The sequence below is a fragment of the Salvelinus fontinalis genome, chromosome 4 (genome assembly GCF_029448725.1).
Source record: "Salvelinus fontinalis isolate EN_2023a chromosome 4, ASM2944872v1, whole genome shotgun sequence".
NCBI lineage: Eukaryota > Metazoa > Chordata > Actinopteri > Salmoniformes > Salmonidae > Salvelinus > Salvelinus fontinalis.
Window position 1 is genome coordinate 4,274,655 of NC_074668.1, and position 25,401 is coordinate 4,300,055.

The window sequence follows — 25,401 nt, forward strand, 5'->3', positions numbered from 1 at the left end:
ACCAGAGAGAGAGACATGGTCATGGATATATTTACCAGAGAGAGAGACATGGTCATGGATATATTTACCAGAGAGAGAGACATGGTCATGGATATATTTACCAGAGAGAGAGACATAGTCATGGATATATTTACCAGAGAGAGAGACATGGTCATGGATATATTTACCAGAGAGAGAGACATGGTCATGGATATATTTACCAGAGAGAGACATGGTCATGGATATATTTACCAGAGAGAGACATGGTCATGGATATATTTACCATAGAGAGACATGGTCATGGATATATTTACCAGAGAGAGACATGGTCATGGATATATTTACCAGAGAGAGACATGGTCATGGATATATTTACCAGAGAGAGACATGGTCTTGGATATATTTACCATAGAGAGAGACATGGTCGTGGATATATTTACCAGAGAGAGAGAGATGGTCATGGATATATTTACCAGAAAGAGACATGGTCATGGATATATTTACCAGAGAGAGAGAGACATGGTCGTGGATATATTTACTAGAGAGAGAGACATGGTCATGGATATATTTACCAGAGAGAGAGACATGGTCATGGATATATTTACCAGAGAGAGAGATGGTCATGGATATATTTACCAGAGAGAGACATGGTCATGGATATATTTACCAGAGAGAGACGTGGTCATGGATATATTTACCAGAGAGAGACATGGTCATGTATATATTTACCAGAGAGAGAGAGACATGGTCATGGATATATTTACCAGAGAGAGACGTGGTCATGGATATATTTACCAGAGAGAGAGACATGGTCATGTATATATTTACCAGAGAGAGAGAGACATGGTCATGGATATATTTACCAGAGAGAGAGACATGGTCATGGATATATTTACCAGAGAGAGAGAGACATGGTCATGGATATATTTACCAGAGAGAGAGACAATGTCATGGATATATTTACCAGAGAGAGAGAGATGGTCATGGATATATTTACCAGAGAGAGAGAGATGGTCGTGGATATATTTACCATAGAGAGAGACATGGTCATGGATATATTTACCAGAGAGAGAGAGACATGGTCATGGATATATTTACCAGAGAGAGACATGGTCATGGATATATTTACCAGAGAGAGAGAGATGGTCGTCGATATATTTACCATAGAGAGAGACATGGTCGTGGATATATTTACCAGAGAGAGACATGGTCATGGATATATTTACCAAGGAGAGAGACATGGTCGTGGATATATTTACCAGAGAGAGACATGGTCATGGATATATTTACCAGAGAGAGACATGGTCTTGGATATATTTACCATAGAGAGAGACATGGTCGTGGATGTATTTACCAGAGAGAGAGAGATGGTCATGGATATATTTACCAGAAAGAGACATGGTCATGGATATATTTACCAGAGAGAGAGAGACATGGTCGTGGATATATTTACTAGAGAGAGAGACATGGTCATGGATATATTTACCAGAGAGAGAGACATGGTCATGGATATATTTACCAGAGAGAGAGAGATGGTCATGGATATATTTACCAGAGAGAGACATGGTCATGGATATATTTACCAGAGAGAGACATGGTCATGGATATATTTACCAGAGAGAGAGACATGGTCATGGATATATTTACCAGAGAGAGAGACATGGTCATGGATATATTTACCAGAGAGAGAGAGACATGGTCATGGATATATTTACCAGAGAGAGAGACATGGTCGTGGATATATTTACCAGAGAGAGAGACATGGTCATGGATATATTTACCAGAGAGAGAGACATGGTCATGGATATATTTACCAGAGAGAGAGACATGGTCATGGATATATTTACCAGAGAGAGAGACATAGTCATGGATATATTTACCAGAGAGAGAGACATGGTCATGGATATATTTACCAGAGAGAGAGACATGGTCATGGATATATTTACCAGAGAGAGACATGGTCATGGATATATTTACCAGAGAGAGACATGGTCATGGATATATTTACCATAGAGAGACATGGTCATGGATATATTTACCAGAGAGAGACATGGTCATGGATATATTTACCAGAGAGAGAGACATGGTCATGGATATATTTACCAGAGAGAGACATGGTCTTGGATATATTTACCATAGAGAGAGACATGGTCGTGGATATATTTACCAGAGAGAGAGAGATGGTCATGGATATATTTACCAGAAAGAGACATGGTCATGGATATATTTACCAGAGAGAGAGAGACATGGTCGTGGATATATTTACTAGAGAGAGAGACATGGTCATGGATATATTTACCAGAGAGAGAGACATGGTCATGGATATATTTACCAGTGAGAGAGATGGTCATGGATATATTTACCAGAGAGAGACATGGTCATGGATATATTTACCAGAGAGAGACATGGTCATGGATATATTTACCAGAGAGAGAGACATGGTCATGGATATATTTACCAGAGAGAGAGACATGGTCATGGATATATTTACCAGAGAGAGAGAGACATGGTCATGGATATATTTACCAGAGAGAGACACGGTCATGGATATATTTACCAGAGAGAGAGACATGGTCATGGATATATTTACCAGAGAGAGAGACATGGTCATGGATATATTTACCAGAGAGAGAGACATGGTCATGGATATATTTACCAGAGAGAGAGACATGGTCATGGATATATTTACCAGAGAGAGAGACATGGTCATGGATATATTTACCAGAGAGAGAGACATGGTCATGGATATATTTACCAGAGAGAGAGACATGGTCATGGATATATTTACCAGAGAGAGAGACATAGTCATGGATATATTTACCAGAGAGAGAGACATGGTCGTGGATATATTTACCAGAGAGAGAGACATGGTCATGGATATATTTACCAGAGAGAGAGACATGGTCATGGATATATTTACCAGAGAGAGAGACATAGTCATGGATATATTTACCAGAGAGAGAGAGACATGGTCATGGATATATTTACCAGAGAGAGAGACATGGTCATGGATATATTTACCAGAGAGAGAGACATGGTCATGGATATATTTACCAGAGAGAGAGACATGGTCATGGATATATTTACCAGAGAGAGAGACATAGTCATGGATATATTTACCAGAGAGAGAGACATAGTCATGGATATATTTACCAGAGAGAGAGACATGGTCATGGATATATTTACCAGAGAGAGAGAGACATGGTCATGGATATATTTACCAGAGAGAGAGACATGGTCATGGATATATTTACCAGAGAGAGAGACATGGTCATGGATATATTTACCAGAGAGAGAGACATGGTCATGGATATATTTACCAGAGAGAGACATGGTCATTGATATATTTACCAGAGAGAGAGACATGGTCATGGATATATTTACCAGAGAGAGACATGGTCATTGATATATTTACCAGAGAGAGAGACATGGTCATGGATATATTTACCAGAGAGAGAGAGACATGGTCATGGATATATTTACCAGAGAGAGAGACAATGTCATGGATATATTTACCAGAGAGAGAGAGATGGTCATGGATATATTTACCAGAGAGAGAGAGATGGTCGTGGATATATTTACCATAGAGAGAGAGACATGGTCATGGATATATTTACCAGAGAGAGAGATGGTCGTGGATATATTTACCAGAGAGAGAGATGGTCGTGGATATATTTACCATAGAGAGAGAGACATGGTCATGGATATATTTACCAGAGAGAGAGACATGGTCATGGATATATTTACCAGAGAGAGAGACATAGTCATGGATATATTTACCAGAGAGAGACATAGTCATGGATATATTTACCAGAGAGAGACATAGTCATGGATATATTTACCAGAGAGAGACATGGTCGTGGATATATTTACCAGAGAGAGAGACATAGTCATGGATATATTTACCATAGAGAGAGACATAGTCATGGATATATTTACAAGAGAGAGAGACATAGTCATGGATATATTTACCAGAGAGAGACATAGTCATGGATATATTTACCAGAGAGAGAGACATAGTCATGGATATATTTACCAGAGAGAGAGACATAGTCATGGATATATTTACCAGAGAGAGACATAGTCATGGATGTATTTACCAGAGAGAGAGACATAGTCATGGATATATTTACCAGAGAGAGACATAGTCATGGATATATTTACCAGAGAGAGAGACATGGTCATGGATATATTTACCAGAGAGAGACATAGTCATGGATATATTTACCAGAGAGAGAGACATAGTCATGGATATATTTACCAGAGAGAGACATAGTCATGGATATATTTACCAGAGAGAGAGACATAGTCATGGATATATTTACCATAGAGAGACTTGGTCATGGATATATTTACCAGAGAGAGAGACATAGTCATGGATATATTTACCATAGAGAGACGTGGTCATGGATATATTTACCAGAGAGAGAGACATAGTCATGGATATATTTACCATAGAGAGACATGGTCATGGATATATTTACCATAGAGAGAGACATGGTCATGGATATATTTACCAGAGAGAGAGACATGGTCATGGATATATTTACCAGAGAGAGAGACATGGTCATGGATATATTTACCAGAGAGAGACATGGTCATGGATATATTTACCAGAGAGAGAGACATGGTCATGGATATATTTACCATAGAGAGAGAGACATGGTCATGGATATATTTACCAGAGAGAGACATGGTCATGGATATATTTACCAGAGAGAGAGACATGGTCATGGATATATTTACCAGAGAGAGAGAGACATGGTCATGGATATATTTACCAGAGAGAGAGACATGGTCATGGATATATTTACCAGAGAGAGAGACATGGTCATGGATATATTTACCAGAGAGAGAGACATGGTCATGGATATATTTACCAGAGAGAGACATGGTCATTGATATATTTACCAGAGAGAGAGACACGGTCATGGATATATTTACCAGAGAGAGACATGGTCATTGATATATTTACCAGAGAGAGAGACATGGTCATGGATATATTTACCAGAGAGAGAGAGACATGGTCATGGATATATTTACCAGAGAGAGAGACAATGTCATGGATATATTTACCAGAGAGAGAGAGATGGTCATGGATATATTTACCAGAGAGAGAGAGATGGTCGTGGATATATTTACCATAGAGAGAGAGACATGGTCATGGATATATTTACCAGAGAGAGAGATGGTCGTGGATATATTTACCATAGAGAGAGAGACATGGTCATGGATATATTTACCAGAGAGAGAGACATGGTCATGGATATATTTACCAGAGAGAGAGACATGGTCATGGATATATTTACCAGAGAGAGAGACATAGTCATGGATATATTTACCAGAGAGAGACATAGTCATGGATATATTTACCAGAGAGAGACATGGTCGTGGATATATTTACCAGAGAGAGAGACATAGTCATGGATATATTTACCATAGAGAGAGACATAGTCATGGATATATTTACAAGAGAGAGAGACATGTCATGGATATATTTACCAGAGAGAGACATAGTCATGGATATATTTACCAGAGAGAGAGACATAGTCATGGATATATTTACCAGAGAGAGAGACATAGTCATGGATATATTTACCAGAGAGAGACATAGTCATGGATGTATTTACCAGAGAGAGAGACATAGTCATGGATATATTTACCAGAGAGAGACATAGTCATGGATATATTTACCAGAGAGAGAGACATGGTCATGGATATATTTACCAGAGAGAGACATAGTCATGGATATATTTACCAGAGAGAGAGACATAGTCATGGATATATTTACCAGAGAGAGACATAGTCATGGATATATTTACCAGAGAGAGAGACATAGTCATGGATATATTTACCATAGAGAGACTTGGTCATGGATATATTTACCAGAGAGAGAGACATAGTCATGGATATATTTACCATAGAGAGACGTGGTCATGGATATATTTACCAGAGAGAGAGACATAGTCATGGATATATTTACCATAGAGAGACATGGTCATGGATATATTTACCATAGAGAGAGACATGGTCATGGATATATTTACCAGAGAGAGAGACATGGTCATGGATATATTTACCAGAGAGAGAGACATGGTCATGGATATATTTACCAGAGAGAGACATGGTCATGGATATATTTACCAGAGAGAGAGACATGGTCATGGATATATTTACCAGAGAGAGACATGGTCATGGATATATTTACCATAGAGAGAGACATGGTCATGGATATATTTACCATAGAGAGACATGGTCATGGATATATTTACCAGAGAGAGAGACATGGTCATGGATATATTTACCAGAGAGAGAGACATGGTCATGGATATATTTACCAGAGAGAGACATGGTCATGGATATATTTACCAGAGAGAGAGACATAGTCATGGATATATTTACCATAGAGAGAGACATGGTCATGGATATATTTACCATAGAGAGACATGGTCATGGATATATTTACCAGAGAGAGAGACATGGTCATGGATATATTTACCAGAGAGAGAGACATGGTCATGGATATATTTACCATAGAGAGACATGGTCATGGATATATTTACCAGAGAGAGAGACATAGTCATGGATATATTTACCATAGAGAGACGTGGTCATGGATATATTTACCAGAGAGAGAGACATAGTCATGGATATATTTACCATAGAGAGACATGGTCATGGATATATTTACCATAGAGAGAGACATGGTCATGGATATATTTACCAGAGAGAGAGACATGGTCATGGATATATTTACCAGAGAGAGAGACATGGTCATGGATATATTTACCAGAGAGAGACATGGTCATGGATATATTTACCAGAGAGAGAGACATGGTCATGGATATATTTACCAGAGAGAGACATGTTCATGGATATATTTACCATAGAGAGAGACATGGTCATGGATATATTTACCATAGAGAGACATGGTCATGGATATATTTACCAGAGAGAGAGACATGGTCATGGATATATTTACCAGAGAGAGAGACATGGTCATGGATATATTTACCAGAGAGAGACATGGTCATGGATATATTTACCAGAGAGAGACATGGTCATGGATATATTTACCAGAGAGAGACATGGTCATGGATATATTTACCATAGAGAGAGAGACATGGTCATGGATATATTTACCAGAGAGAGACATGGTCATGGATATATTTACCATAGAGAGACATGGTCATGGATATATTTACCAGAGAGAGAGACATAGTCATGGATATATTTACCATAGAGAGACGTGGTCATGGATATATTTACCAGAGAGAGAGACATAGTCATGGATATATTTACCATAGAGAGACATGGTCATGGATATATTTACCATAGAGAGAGACATGGTCATGGATATATTTACCAGAGAGAGAGACATGGTCATGGATATATTTACCAGAGAGAGAGACATGGTCATGGATATATTTACCAGAGAGAGACATGGTCATGGATATATTTACCAGAGAGAGAGACATGGTCATGGATATATTTACCAGAGAGAGACATGGTCATGGATATATTTACCATAGAGAGAGACATGGTCATGGATATATTTACCATAGAGAGACATGGTCATGGATATATTTACCAGAGAGAGAGACATGGTCATGGATATATTTACCAGAGAGAGAGACATGGTCATGGATATATTTACCAGAGAGAGACATGGTCATGGATATATTTACCAGAGAGAGACATGGTCATGGATATATTTACCAGAGAGAGACATGGTCATGGATATATTTACCATAGAGAGAGAGACATGGTCATGGATATATTTACCAGAGAGAGACATGGTCATGGATATATTTACCAGAGAGAGACATGGTCATGGATATATTTGCCAGAGAGAGACATGGTCATGGATATATTTACCATAGAGAGACGTAGTCATGGATATATTTACCAGAGAGAGACATGGTCATGGATATATTTACCAGAGAGAGACATGGTCATGGATATATTTACCAGAGAGAGATATGGTCATGGATATATTTACCAGAGAGAGACATGGTCATGGATATATTTACCAGAGAGAGACATGGTCATGGATATATTTACCAGAGAGAGACATGGTCATGGATATATTTACCAGAGAGAGACATGGTCATGGATATATTTACCATAGAGAGACATGGTCATGGATATATTTACCAGAGAGAGACATGGTCATGGATATATTTACCAGAGAGAGACATGGTCATGGATATATTTGCCATAGAGAGACATGGTCATGGATATATTTACCAGAGAGAGACATGGTCATGGATATATTTACCAGAGAGAGACATGGTCATGGATATATTTACCAGAGAGAGACATGGTCATGGATATATTTACCAGAGAGAGAGAGACATGGTCATGGATATATTTACCAGAGAGAGAGACATGGTCATGGATATATTCACCAGAGAGAGACGTGGTCATGGATATATTTACCAGAGAGAGACATGGTCATGTATATATTTACCAGAGATAGAGAGACATGGTCATGGATATATTTACCAGAGAGAGACGTGGTCATGGATATATTTACCAGAGAGAGAGACATGGTCATGTATATATTTACCAGAGAGAGAGAGACATGGTCATGGATATATTTACCAGAGAGAGAGACATGGTCATGGATATATTTACCAGAGAGAGAGAGACATGGTCATGGATATATTTACCAGAGAGAGAGACAATGTCATGGATATATTAACCAGAGAGAGAGAGATGGTCATGGATATATTTACCAGAGAGAGAGAGATGGTCGTGGATATATTTACCATAGAGAGAGACATGGTCATGGATATATTTACCAGAGAGAGAGAGACATGGTCATGGATATATTTACCAGAGAGAGACATGGTCATGGATATATTTACCAGAGAGAGAGAGATGGTCGTCGATATATTTACCATAGAGAGAGACATGGTCGTGGATATATTTACCAGAGAGAGACATGGTCATGGATATATTTACCAAGGAGAGAGACATGGTCGTGGATATATTTACCAGAGAGAGACATGGTCATGGATATATTTACCAGAGAGAGACATGGTCTTGGATATATTTACCATAGAGAGAGACATGGTCGTGGATATATTTACCAGAGAGAGAGAGATGGTCATGGATATATTTACCAGAAAGAGACATGGTCATGGATATATTTACCAGAGAGAGAGAGACATGGTCGTGGATATATTTACCAGAGAGAGAGACATGGTCATGGATATATTTACCAGAGAGAGAGACATGGTCATGGATATATTTACCAGAGAGAGAGAGATGGTCATGGATATATTTACCAGAGAGAGACATGGTCATGGATATATTTACCAGAGAGAGACATGGTCATGGATATATTTACCAGAGAGAGACATGGTCATGGATATATTTACCAGAGAGAGAGACATGGTCATGGATATATTTACCAGAGAGAGAGACATGGTCATGGATATATTTACCAGAGAGAGAGATGGTCATGGATATATTTACCAGAGAGAGAGACATGGTCATGGATATATTTACCAGAGAGAGAGACATGGTCATGGATATATTTACCAGAGAGAGAGACATTGTCATGGATATATTTACCAGAGAGAGAGAGACATGGTCATGGGTATATTTACCAGAGAGAGACATGGTCATGGATATATTTACCAGAGAGAGAGACATGGTCATGGATATATTTACCAGAGAGAGACATGGTCATGGATATATTTACCAGAGAGAGACATGGTCATGGATATATTTACCAGAGAGAGACATGGTCATGGATATATTTACCATAGAGAGACATAGTCATGGATATATTTACCAGAGAGAGACATGGTCATGGATATATTTACCAGAGAGAGACATGGTCATGGATATATTTACCAGAGAGAGACATGGTCATGGATATATTTACCAGAGAGAGAGAGAGACATGGTCATGGATATATTTACCAGAGAGAGAGACATGGTCATGGATATATTCACCAGAGAGAGACGTGGTCATGGATATATTTACCAGAGAGAGACATGGTCATGTATATATTTACCAGAGAGAGAGAGACATGGTCATGGATATATTTACCAGAGAGAGACGTGGTCATGGATATATTTACCAGAGAGAGAGACATGGTCATGTATATATTTACCAGAGAGAGAGAGACATGGTCATGGATATATTTACCAGAGAGAGAGAGACATGGTCATGGATATATTTACCAGAGAGAGAGAGACATGGTCATGGACATATTTACCAGAGAGAGAGACAATGTCATGGATATATTTACCAGAGAGAGAGAGATGGTCATGGATATATTTACCAGAGAGAGAGAGATGGTCGTGGATATATTTACCATAGAGAGAGACATGGTCATGGATATATTTACCAGAGAGAGAGAGACATGGTCATGGATATATTTACCAGAGAGAGACATGGTCATGGATATATTTACCAGAGAGAGAGAGATGGTCGTCGATATATTTACCATAGAGAGAGACATGGTCGTGGATATATTTACCAGAGAGAGACATGGTCATGGATATATTTACCAAGGAGAGAGACATGGTCGTGGATATATTTACCATAGAGAGACATGGTCATGGATATATTTACCAGAGAGAGACATGGTCTTGGATATATTTACCATAGAGAGAGACATGGTCGTAGATATATTTACCAGAGAGAGAGACATGGTCATGGATATATTTACCAGAGAGAGAGACATGGTCATGGATATATTTACCAGAGAGAGACATGGTCATTGATATATTTACCAGAGAGAGAGACACGGTCATGGATATATTTACCAGAGAGAGACATGGTCATTGATATATTTACCAGAGAGAGAGACATGGTCATGGATATATTTACCAGAGAGAGAGAGACATGGTCATGGATATATTTACCAGAGAGAGAGACAATGTCATGGATATATTTACCAGAGAGAGAGAGAGATGGTCATGGATATATTTACCAGAGAGAGAGAGATGGTCGTGGATATATTTACCATAGAGAGAGAGACATGGTCATGGATATATTTACCAGAGAGAGAGATGGTCGTGGATATATTTACCATAGAGAGAGAGACATGGTCATGGATATATTTACCAGAGAGAGAGACATGGTCATGGATATATTTACCAGAGAGAGAGACATGGTCATGGATATATTTACCAGAGAGAGAGACATAGTCATGGATATATTTACCAGAGAGAGACATAGTCATGGATATTTTTACCAGAGAGAGACATGGTCGTGGATATATTTACCAGAGAGAGAGACATAGTCATGGATATATTTACCATAGAGAGAGACATAGTCATGGATATATTTACAAGAGAGAGAGACATAGTCATGGATATATTTACCAGAGAGAGACATAGTCATGGATATATTTACCAGAGAGAGAGACATAGTCATGGATATATTTACCAGAGAGAGAGACATAGTCATGGATATATTTACCAGAGAGAGACATAGTCATGGATGTATTTACCAGAGAGAGAGACATAGTCATGGATATATTTACCAGAGAGAGACATAGTCATGGATATATTTACCAGAGAGAGAGACATGGTCATGGATATATTTACCAGAGAGAGACATAGTCATGGATATATTTACCAGAGAGAGAGACATAGTCATGGATATATTTACCAGAGAGAGACATAGTCATGGATATATTTACCAGAGAGAGAGACATAGTCATGGATATATTTACCATAGAGAGACTTGGTCATGGATATATTTACCAGAGAGAGAGACATAGTCATGGATATATTTACCATAGAGAGACGTGGTCATGGATATATTTACCAGAGAGAGAGACATAGTCATGGATATATTTACCATAGAGAGACATGGTCATGGATATATTTACCATAGAGAGAGACATGGTCATGGATATATTTACCAGAGAGAGAGACATGGTCATGGATATATTTACCAGAGAGAGAGACATGGTCATGGATATATTTACCAGAGAGAGACATGGTCATGGATATATTTACCAGAGAGAGACATGGTCATGGATATATTTACCATAGAGAGAGAGACATGGTCATGGATATATTTACCAGAGAGAGACATGGTCATGGATATATTTACCAGAGAGAGAGACATGGTCATGGATATATTTACCAGAGAGAGACATGGTCATGGATATATTTACCATAGAGAGAGACATGGTCATGGATATATTTACCATAGAGAGACATGGTCATGGATATATTTACCAGAGAGAGAGACATGGTCATGGATATATTTACCAGAGAGAGAGACATGGTCATGGATATATTTACCAGAGAGAGACATGGTCATGGATATATTTACCAGAGAGAGACATGGTCATGGATATATTTACCAGAGAGAGACATGGTCATGGATATATTTACCATAGAGAGAGAGACATGGTCATGGATATATTTACCAGAGAGACATGGTCATGGATATATTTACCAGAGAGAGACATGGTCATGGATATATTTGCCAGAGAGAGACATGGTCATGGATATATTTACCATAGAGAGACGTAGTCATGGATATATTTACCAGAGAGAGACATGGTCATGGATATATTTACCAGAGAGAGACATGGTCATGGATATATTTACCAGAGAGAGATATGGTCATGGATATATTTACCAGAGAGAGACATGGTCATGGATATATTTACCAGAGAGAGACATGGTCATGGATATATTTACCAGAGAGAGACATGGTCATGGATATATTTACCAGAGAGAGACATGGTCATGGATATATTTACCATAGAGAGACATGGTCATGGATATATTTACCAGAGAGAGACATGGTCATGGATATATTTACCAGAGAGAGACATGGTCATGGATATATTTACCATAGAGAGACATGGTCATGGATATATTTACCAGAGAGAGACATGGTCATGGATATATTTACCAGAGAGAGACATGGTCATGGATATATTTACCAGAGAGAGACATGGTCATGGATATATTTACCAGAGAGAGAGAGACATGGTCATGGATATATTTACCAGAGAGAGAGACATGGTCATGGATATATTCACCAGAGAGAGACGTGGTCATGGATATATTTACCAGAGAGAGACATGGTCATGTATATATTTACCAGAGAGAGAGAGACATGGTCATGGATATATTTACCAGAGAGAGACGTGGTCATGGATATATTTACCAGAGAGAGAGACATGGTCATGTATATATTTACCAGAGAGAGAGAGACATGGTCATGGATATATTTACCAGAGAGAGAGACATGGTCATGGATATATTTACCAGAGAGAGAGAGACATGGTCATGGATATATTTACCAGAGAGAGAGACAATGTCATGGATATATTTACCAGAGAGAGAGAGATGGTCATGGATATATTTACCAGAGAGAGAGAGATGGTCGTGGATATATTTACCATAGAGAGAGACATGGTCATGGATATATTTACCAGAGAGAGAGAGACATGGTCATGGATATATTTACCAGAGAGAGACATGGTCATGGATATATTTACCAGAGAGAGAGAGATGGTCGTCGATATATTTACCATAGAGAGAGACATGGTCGTGGATATATTTACCAGAGAGAGACATGGTCATGGATATATTTACCAAGGAGAGAGACATGGTCGTGGATATATTTACCAGAGAGAGACATGGTCATGGATATATTTACCAGAGAGAGACATGGTCTTGGATATATTTACCATAGAGAGAGACATGGTCGTGGATATATTTACCAGAGAGAGAGAGATGGTCATGGATATATTTACCAGAAAGAGACATGGTCATGGATATATTTACCAGAAAGAGGGAGAGACATGGTCGTGGATATATTTACCAGAGAGAGAGACATGGTCATGGATATATTTACCAGAGAGAGAGACATGGTCATGGATATATTTACCAGAGAGAGAGAGATGGTCATGGATATATTTACCAGAGAGAGACATGGTCATGGATATATTTACCAGAGAGAGACATGGTCATGGATATATTTACCAGAGAGAGAGACATGGTCATGGATATATTTACCAGAGAGAGAGACATGGTCATGGATATATTTACCAGAGAGAGAGATGGTCATGGATATATTTACCAGAGAGAGAGACATGGTCATGGATATATTTACCAGAGAGAGAGACATGGTCATGGATATATTTACCAGAGAGAGAGACATTGTCATGGATATATTTACCAGAGAGAGAGAGACATGGTCATGGGTATATTTACCAGAGAGAGACATGGTCATGGATATATTTACCAGAGAGAGAGACATGGTCATGGATATATTTACCAGAGAGAGACATGGTCATGGATATATTTACCAGAGAGAGACATGGTCATGGATATATTTACCAGAGAGAGACATAGTCATGGATATATTTACCATAGAGAGACATAGTCATGGATATATTTACCAGAGAGAGACATGGTCATGGATATATTTACCAGAGAGAGACATGGTCATGGATATATTTACCAGAGAGAGACATGGTCATGGATATATTTACCAGAGAGAGAGAGACATGGTCATGGATATATTTACCAGAGAGAGAGACATGGTCATGGATATATTCACCAGAGAGAGACGTGGTCATGGATATATTTACCAGAGAGAGACATGGTCATGTATATATTTACCAGAGAGAGAGAGACATGGTCATGGATATATTTACCAGAGAGAGACGTGGTCATGGATATATTTACCAGAGAGAGAGACATGGTCATGTATATATTTACCAGAGAGAGAGAGACATGGTCATGGATATATTTACCAGAGAGAGAGACATGGTCATGGATATATTTACCAGAGAGAGAGAGACATGGTCATGGATATATTTACCAGAGAGAGAGACAATGTCATGGATATATTTACCAGAGAGAGAGAGATGGTCATGGATATATTTACCAGAGAGAGAGAGATGGTCGTGGATATATTTACCATAGAGAGAGACATGGTCATGGATATATTTACCAGAGAGAGAGAGACATGGTCATGGATATATTTACCAGAGAGAGACATGGTCATGGATATATTTACCAGAGAGAGAGAGATGGTCGTCGATATATTTACCATAGAGAGAGACATGGTCGTGGATATATTTACCAGAGAGAGACATGGTCATGGATATATTTACCAAGGAGAGAGACATGGTCGTGGATATATTTACCAGAGAGAGACATGGTCATGGATATATTTACCAGAGAGAGACATGGTCTTGGATATATTTACCATAGAGAGAGACATGGTCGTAGATATATTTACCAGAGAGAGAGAGATGGTCATGGATATATTTACCAGAAAGAGACATGGTCATGGATATATTTACCAGAGAGAGAGAGACATGGTCGTGGATATATTTACCAGAGAGAGAGACATGGTCATGGATATATTTACCAGAGAGAGAGACATGGTCATGGATATATTTACCAGAGAGAGAGAGATGGTCATGGATATATTTACCAGAGAGAGACATGGTCATGGATATATTTACCAGAGAGAGACATGGTCATGGATATATTTACCAGAGAGAGAGACATGGTCATGGATATATTTACCAGAGAGAGAGACATGGTCATGGATATATTTACCAGAGAGAGAGATGGTCATGGATATATTTACCAGAGAGAGAGACATGGTCATGGATATATTTACCAGAGAGAGAGACATGGTCATGGATATATTTACCAGAGAGAGAGACATTGTCATGGATATATTTACCAGAGAGAGAGAGACATGGTCATGGATATATTTACCAGAGAGAGACATGGTCATGGATATATTTACCAGAGAGAGAGACATGGTCATGGATATATTTACCAGAGAGAGACATGGTCATGGATATATTTACCAGAGAGAGACATGGTCATGGATATATTTACCAGAGAGAGACATAGTCATGGATATATTTACCATAGAGAGACATGGTCATGGATATATTTACCAGAGAGAGACATGGTCATGGATATATTTACCAGAGAGACACATAGTCATGGATATATTTACCAGAGAGAGAGACATGGTCATGGATATATTTACCATAGAGAGACGTGGTCATGGATATATTTACCAGAGAGACACATGGTCATGGATATATTTACCAGAGAGAGACATGGTCATGGATATATTTACCAGAGAGAGAGAGAGACCTAGTCATGGATATATTTACCAGAGAGAGACATGGTCATGGATATATTTACCAGAGAGAGACATGGTCATGGATATATTTACCAGAGAGAGAGACATGGTCATGGATATATTTACCAGAGAGAGAGAGACATGGTCATGGATATATTTACCAGAGAGAGACATGGTCATGGATATATTTACCAGATAGAGACATGGTCATGGATATATTTACCAGAGAGAGAGACATGGTCATGGATATATTTACCAGAGAGAGAGAGACATGGTCATGGATATATTTACCAGAGAGAGAGACATGGTCGTGGATATATTTACCAGAGAGAGAGACATGGTCGTGGATATATTTACCAGAGAGAGAGACATGGTCATGGATATATTTACCAGAGAGAGAGACATGGTCATGGATATATTTACCAGAGAGAGAGACATAGTCATGGATATATTTACCAGAGAGAGACATGGTCATGGATATATTTACCAGAGAGAGAGACATGGTCATGGATATATTTACCAGAGAGAGAGAGACATGGTCATGGATATATTTACCAGAGAGAGACATGGTCATGGATATATTTACCAGATAGAGACATGGTCATGGATATATTTACCAGAGAGAGAGACATGGTCATGGATATATTTACCAGAGAGAGAGAGACATGGTCATGGATATATTTACCAGAGAGAGAGACATGGTCGTGGATATATTTACCAGAGAGAGAGACATGGTCGTGGATATATTTACCAGAGAGAGAGACATGGTCGTGGATATATTTACCAGAGAGAGAGACATGGTCATGGATATATTTACCAGAGAGAGAGACATAGTCATGGATATATTTACCAGAGAGAGAGACATGGTCATGGATATATTTACCAGAGAGAGAGACATGGTCATGGATATATTTACCAGAGAGAGAGACATGGTCATGGATATATTTACCAGAGAGAGAGACATGGTCATGGATATATTTACCAGAGAGAGAGACATGGTCATGGATATATTTACCAGAGAGAGAGACATAGTCATGGATATATTTACCAGAGAGAGAGACATGGTCATGGATATATTTACCAGAGAGAGAGACATAGTCATGGATATATTTACCAGAGAGAGAGACATAGTCATGGATATATTTACCAGAGAGAGAGAGACATGGTCATGGATATATTTACCAGAGAGAGACGTGGTCATGGATATATTTACCAGAGAGAGACATGGTCATGGATATATTTACCAGAGAGAGACATGGTCATGGATATATTTACCAGAGAGAGACATGGTCATGGATATATTTACCAGAGAGAGACATGGTCATGGATATATTTACCAGAGAGAGACATGGTCATGGATATATTTACCAGAGAGAGAGACATGGTCGTGGATATATTTACCATAGAGAGACATGGTCGTGGATATATTTACCAGAGAGAGACATGGTCATGGATATATTTACCAGAGAGAGACATGGTCATGGATATATTTACCAGAGAGAGAGAGAGACCTAGTCATGGATATATTTACCAGAGAGAGACATGGTCATGGATATACACTGCTCAAAAAAATAAAGGGAACACTTAAACAACACAATGTAACTCCAAGTCAATCACACTTCTGTGAAATCAAACTGTCCACTTAGGAAGCAACACTGATTGACAATAAATTTCACATGCTGTTGTACAAATGGAATAGACAAAAGGTGGAAATTATAGGCAATTAGTAAGACACCCCCAATAAAGGAATGGTTCTGCAGGTGGTGACCACAGACCACTTCTCAGTTCCTATGCTTCCTGGCTGATGTTTTGGTCACTTTTGAATGTTGGCGGTGCTTTCACTCTAGTGGTAGCATGAGACGGAGTCTACAACCCACACAAGTGGCTCAGGTAGTTCAGTTCATCCAGGATGGCACATCAATGCGAGCTGTGGCAAAAAGGTTTACTGTGTCTGTCAGCGTAGTGTCCAGAGCATGGAGGTGCTACCAGGAGACAGGCCAGTACATCAGGAGACGTGGAGGAGGCCGTAGGAGGGCAACAACCCAGCAGCAGGAGCGCTACCTCCGCCTTTGTGCAAGGAGGTGCACTGCCAGAGCCCTGCAAAATGACCTCCAGCAGGCCACAGATGTGCATACAATACAAAACCACAATACAATACAAACTGGTTTAGGATGTCTTTGGTAGATAATTAGTCTAGTTAGCCCCCCAACATTAAACACATGAATTGCCTTTGAGTGTGGACTGTATTATAATGCATGCTGGATGGATTGGATGGACTCTCCCATGAGAGTCCATCCAGGCCATGCTGTTGGTTCATTGGTTGCGCAAGGGCCGGCTTACAGTTAGCCTACAATTAGTGAATTTGTATTTGATTTTTAATAGGCTAGTAATCCGTGTTTGGCCGGGGTAGGCCATCATTGTAAATGAGAATTTGCTCTTAACTGACTTGCCTAGTTAAATAAAGGTTAAATAAAAAAAATGGAGAAAAAAAATGAATAGGGACATTTTTAATATTTTCATAATGAATTGGAGGCTCCATCAGGAGGGAGACACAGACCATCTCTTCATAGTATTTTACACATGGCATCATGTCAGCACAACCCTCAGTGTGTTTGTGTTAGTGTGTGTGTGTTAGTGTGTGTGTGTGTTAGTGTGTGTGTGTTAGTGTGTGTGTTAGTGTGTGTGTTAGTGTGTGTGTGTTAGTGTGTGTGTTAGTGTGTGTGTGTGTTAGTGTGTGTGTTAGTGTGTGTGTGTTAGTGTGTGTGTGTTAGTGTGTGTGTTGGTGTGTGTGTGTTAGTGTGTGTGTTGGTGTGTGTGTGTTAGTGTGTGTGTGTTAGTGTGTGTGTTAGTGTGTGTATTGGTGTGTGTGTGTTGGTGTGTGTGTGTTAGTGTGTGTGTTGGTGTGTGTGTGTGTGTGTGTGTGTGTGTGTGTGTGTGTGTGTGTGTGTGTGTGTGTGTGTGTGTGTGTGTGTGCGTTGAGCTCTGTGTGTGTGTGTATGTTCGGTGTGTATGTTTGTGTGTGTGTTCGCGTCGCTCCCATGTGTGTGTGTGTGTGTGTGTGTGTGTGTGTGTGTGTGTGTGTGTGTGTGTGTGTGTGTGTGTGTGTGTGCGTTTTGTCTGTGTGTATGTATGTGAGGCAATGCATCGCCGAGGGAGCTGTTAAAAATCACAGTGTGGCTTCAAAAGTAAGGGCATCGGTAGTGTCAGGAGATATAGTTTACATACTGTAAACTCAGAGAGATGAGAGAGTGGAGGGAGAGCAGAGAGAGAGTGATCAGAGAGAGCAGAGAGAGAGGAGAAAGAGCAGAAAGAGGAGAGAGGGAGTGATCAGAGAGAGAGAGCAGACAGAGAGAGAGAGAGAGCAGAGAGAGAGAGCAGAGAGAGAGAGAGCAGAGAGAGCATAGAGAGGGAGAGAGCAGAGAGAGGGAGAGAGCAGAGAGAGAGAGAGCAGAGAGAGAGAGAGCAGAGAGAGAGCAGAGAGAGGGAGAGAGAGAGAGCAGAGAGAGAGAGCAGAGAGAGAGAGAGAGAGCAGAGATAGAGAGAGAGAGAGAGAGAGAGAGAGAGAGAGAGAGAGCAGAGCAGAGAGAGAGCATAGAGAGCAGAGAGAGATAGAGAGCAGAGATAGAGAGAGAGAGCAGAGAGATAGAGAGCAGAGAGAGATAGAGAGAGATAGAGAGCAGAGAGAGATAGAGAGCAGAGAGAGATAGAGAGCAGAGAGAGATAGAGAGCAGAGAGAGATAGAGAGCAGAGAGATAGAGAGCAGAGATAGAGAGAGAGAGAGAGATAGAGAGCAGAGAGAGATAGAGAGCAGAGAGAGATAGAGAGAGCAGAGAGATAGAGAGCAGAGAGAGATAGAGAACAGAGAGAGAGAGATCAGAGAGAGAGAGAGCAGAGAGATAGAGAGCAGAGAGAGATAGAGATAGAGAGCAGAGAGAGATAGAGAGCAGAGAGAGATAGAGATCGAGAGCAGAGAGAATATAACTCCCCCTGACAGTGGGGTCACGGCCAGCCATTAGGATTACGTGCCTTGCTCAAGGGCACATTGACATATTTTTCACCTTGTCAGCTCAGAGATTTAAACTAATGATCTTTTGGTTATTGGCCCAATGCTCTAACCTCTAGGCTACCTGTCGCCCAGAGAGTGTGAGGAAAGAATGACACCTCTTTCCCCTCTGGTGACCTGCTGGTACCTAATACGACGGCAAGAAGCAGGTTGAGCTCTGAACTCAGAGCGCCTAAAGTTCCATTGAACTCAGTCCTCTCCTCTCCTCTCCTCTCCTCTCCTCTCCTCTCCTCTCCTCGCCTCTCCTCTCCTCTCCTCTCCTCTCCTCTCCTCTCCTCTCCTCTCCTCTCCTCTCCTCTCCTCTCCTCTCCTCGCCTCTCCTCTCCTCTCCTCTCCTCTCCTCTCCTCTCCTCGCCTCGCAGGGTTCAAATCGCCTGCCTTCAATTACTTCAGACACAAAAACCAAATGGGGCCCTGACAAGCGTTCAGTTCAGATTGAAAACAATAGCACCTGGTGACTGTCTGTTGTCTTTCTCCTCCAGCCACTCTGTTTCCTGATATTGCTCCTTCACAGAGGAGACACGGCGTCTGTCAGTATTCAGCCACTCTGTTTCCTGATATTGCTCCTTCACACAGGAGACACGGCGTCTGTTGTCTTTCTCCTCCAGCCACTCTGTTTCCTGATATTGTTCCTTCACAGAGGAGACACGGCGTCTGTCAGTATTCAGCCACTCTGTTTCCTGATATTGCTCCTTCACAGAGGAGACACGGCGCCTGTCGGTATCCAGCCACTCTGTTTCCTGATTTTGCTCCTTCACACAGGAGACACGGCGTCTGTTGTCTTTCTCCTCCAGCCACTCTGTTTCCTGATATTGTTCCTTCACAGAGGAGACACGGCGTCTGTCAGTATTCAGCCACTCTGTTTCCTGATATTGTTCCTTCACAGAGGAGACACGGCGTCTGTCAGTATTCAGCCACTCTGTTTCCTGAAATTGTTCCTTCACAGAGGAGACACGGCGTCTGTCGGTATCCAGCCACTCTGTTTCCTGATATTGCTCCTTCACAGAGGAGACACGGCGTCTGTTGTCTTTCTCCTCCAGCCACTCTGTTTCCTGATATTGCTCCTTCACAGAGGAGACACGAGACATTCCGTTTACGATATCTTTAGAACATTCACGGTTACTCACAGATCGTCTTGACGTAAGCCACATCTGCTCTGTTTCTCTACAAACTAGACATTATATTGTTTTTACAGGTTTATATGAACCTGATAGAAGTAAAAGAAGTTTGAAACATGTTATAGTGCTGACAATCTACATTCATTGTTGTGTTTTTCACCTCGTCTACCTTCCATTAAATGTGTTTGGCGTGGAATTACGGTACTATGAGATGTTGTATTCTGAAGGTATTCATCGATAGTAAGTTTTATTACACATATTTCAGTTGGAAAGGACTCCAATACAGTCGAATAAAACCATATTGTATAGGACATGTTTGCCAATAGGCCAGTTGTAACCAGTTTCGAGACGTTTTAACCAGTTTTAACACATTTAAACCAGTTTTAACACATTTAAACCAGTTTTAACCAGTTTTCACACATTTCAACCAGTTTTAACCAGTTTTAACGAGATTATTATCTAAGCGAATCATCTTGTTTTCCTTCAGTTGTACGAGTTGGATGAGGATGTCAAGAGGAAAGACTTTCTCGATGACCTCTTCAGTTTTATGCAGAAGAGAGGTGAGTTCTTCATATATCATAATATAATACACATCTCATAATATATATATATCAATATAACTATACCTTTCTTGAAGCATAGTGATTCTTGTGAATCTATAGTGGTTGTTAAAACGGTTTGAATGTTTTAGTGTGTCACTTATAAACATCCGTTACTCAACAGACAGGAGATCAGGATATGATGACTCAACAGACAGGAGATCAGGATATGATGACTCAACAGACAGGAGATCAGGATATGATGACTCAACAGACAGGAGATCAGGATATGATGACTCAACAGACAGGAGATCAGGATATGATGACTCAACAGACAGGAGATCAGGATATGATGACTCAACAGACAGGAGATCAGACTATGATGACTCAACAGACAAGAGATCAGACTATGATGACTCAACAGACAGGAGATCAGAATATGATGACTCAACAGACAGGAGATCAGAATATGATGACTCAACAGACAGGAGATCAGACTATGATGACTCAACAGACAGGAGATCAGACTATGATGACTCAACAGACAAGAGATCAGACTATGATGACTCAACAGACAGGAGATCAGAATATGATGACTCAACAGACAGGAGATCAGAATATGATGACTCAACAGACAGGAGATCAGAATATGATGACTCAACAGACAGGAGATCAGACTATGATGACTCAACAGACAGGAGATCAGAATATGATGACTCAACAGACAGGAGATCAGACTATGATGACTCAACAGACAGGAGATCAGACTATGATGACTCAACAGACAGGAGATCAGAATATGATGACTCAACAGACAGGAGATCAGACTATGATGACTCAACAGACAGGAGATCAGACTATGATGACTCAACAGACAGGAGATCAGACTATGATGACTCAACAGACAGATCAGACTATGATGACTCAACAGACAGGAGATCAGACTATGATGACTCAACAGACAGGAGATCAGAATATGATGACTCAACAGACAGGAGATCAGAATATGATGACTCAACAGACAGGAGATCAGGATATGATGACTCAACAGACAAGAGATCAGACTATGATGACTCAACAGACAGGAGATCAGAATATGATGACTCAACAGACAGGAGATCAGAATATGATGACTCAACAGACAGATCAGAATATGATGACTCAACAGACAGGAGATCAGAATATGATGACTCAACAGACAGGAGATCAGACTATGATGACTCAACAGACAGGAGATCAGACTATGATGACTCAACAGACAGAAGATCAGAATATGATGACTCAACAGACAGGAGATCAGAATATGATGACCCAACAGACAGGAGATCAGAATATGATGACTCAACCGCCAGGAGATCAGAATATGATGACTCAACAGACAGGGAAGAGATCAGACTATGATGACTCAACAGACAGGAGATCAGACTTCCTGTTCCTGGTTCTGATCAGATGATGATGCGGTGTCTGAACTTCAATTGTAAACATTTATTTTTGTGAAAAGTTTGCTCCAAGCTAATTTTCTCAAATTCCTTTGTGAGACTGAAACATTTGTGTGTGTATCTCTTTCCGTCCGTCTGTCCGTCCGTCTGTCTGTCCATCCGTCTGTCCATCCGTCCGTCCGTCTGTCTCGTGAAAACTGTTTCAGATGTTTGACAGCTGTAATAACAGGAGAATGTGGCTGAGTGTTTTGAAGGCCCCAGAGATAGTATTTGGGGTCTGGTGCTGTTTTCTGCAGCTTTACTTCTCTACCAGGAGAGGGAGGGGACAGGGGGTTGTTCCATACCACAGTGGCACGCTAACCAACCCCTCAACCCCCCCTCAACCCTCCAACACAACCCCCCCTCCCTTCCAACACAAACCCCCTCTCCCCTCCAACACAACCCCCCCTCCCCTCTAACACAACCCCCCCTCCCATCCAACACAACCCCCCCTCCAACACAACCCCCCTCCCCTCCAACACAACCCCCCCTCCCCTCCAACACAACCCCCCCCTCCCCTCCAACACAACCCACCCCCTCCCCTCCAACACAATCCCCCCTCCCCTCCAACACAACCCCCCTCCCCTCCAACACAACCCCCCCTCCCCACCAACACAACCCCCCCTCCCCACCAACACAATCCCCCTCCTCCAACACAACCCCCCTCCCCTCCAACACAACCCCCCCTCCCCTCCAACACAACCCCCCCCTCCCCTCCAACACAACCCACCCCCTCCCCTCCAACACAATCCCCCCTCCCCTCCAACACAACCCCCCTCCCCTCCAACACAACCCCCCCATCCCCTCCAACACAACCCCCCCTCCCCTCCAACACAACCCCCCCTCTCCTCCACCACAACCCCCTCCCCTCCAACACAATCCCCCCCATCCCCTCCAACACAACCCCTCCCCTCCAACACAACCCCCCCTCCCCTCCAACACAACCCCCCCTCCCCTCCAACACAACCCCCCCTCCCCTCCAACACAACCCCTCCCCTCCAACACAACCCCCCCTCCCCTCCAACACAACCCCTCCCCTCAGCCCTCAGCCCTATGCCCTTGGGGGAATCCCCGCGCCCATATTTGTCATAGGTCCAAATGATTAGCCAAGCAAGGGAGGTTTGCGATGTAGGCCCCTCAGCCCTTGCTTTTAATGGAGTTTGAGATGGTACACTTATGTTCACTTCGGAACCTGAAACGCCCCATAATTCAATTAGCGATGATTGTACATCCGCTAAGAAAAGTCAGCCAAAACTTAAAACCTCAACGTTAATATGGAGTCAACATACAAGTGTTAGTAAAAAAACGAATGTAAATAAGTTAGAAATTGTTCTATTAATGCACAAACACGTCTCATTAAAAGTATTTATGTTTTTTGTTTGGTTATCTTTTGGAAATTGTAGAAATGAAAAATGTTACTTCTTCAGAAGTTCCAACTAGGCAGGCTAACCTTAGTTAGCTAATAAATTTGCCAGCTATCATACAGTAGGTGTATATTAATAATTATATATCTAATATAAGTAGACATGCAACTCATAATTGACTGTAGCTCATATAAAGCATCCACAAGCTACCAGTGGCTGAAAACACAATCATCGCAGATGGAACGAGTGTCGAAATCATTCCTTCCTGCCTCGCCCCTCGCCCTGCAAGTGTACACTCGTCAAACGTCATGATACGTCATCAGAAGTGTCCACTTAATTTGAGGGCTGAGGGGAGAGGGTGTGTCTGTTAAGTGTTTGGAATGCAGCCACAGTTATTGGACACAAAGACAGCTCTATTTTAGGAGTACAAGACTTGCTTGCTTGTCGGTTTTTTGTTATTTTTGGTTAGGCTTTCTTTCTGATGAGGGCGGCAGGTAGCTTAGCAGTACGAGCGTCGGGCCAGTAATTGAAAGGTCGCTGATTTGAATCCCCTTGCCTACTACAGTAGGTGAAAAATCAGTCGATGTGCCCTTGAGCAAGGCACTTAATCCTAATTGGTCCTGTAAATTGCTCTGGATAAGTGCCTGCTAAAGGATGTGAATGTTTTGTGGGCCAAGTTAGGGTTAGGTGATGTGTGTGTGATGAAAGAAATAAAAGCTGAAATAAATCATTCTG

The 25,401-nt window shown here is 40.9% G+C and overlaps 1 protein-coding gene across 4 annotated transcripts in view; it reads left to right on the forward strand.

Moving 5' to 3' along the window:
- arid3c (AT rich interactive domain 3C (BRIGHT-like)) overlaps positions 1–25,401 on the forward strand; it is a 207,266-nt gene that overhangs the window by 121,033 nt on the left and 60,832 nt on the right. For all 4 annotated transcript variants that reach the window (XM_055918639.1, XM_055918640.1, XM_055918641.1 and 1 more), the window contains one exon: positions 21,773–21,845. In XM_055918639.1, coding sequence (XP_055774614.1) covers positions 21,773–21,845 — 73 coding nt within the window. The remainder of the gene's footprint in view (positions 1–21,772; positions 21,846–25,401) is intronic.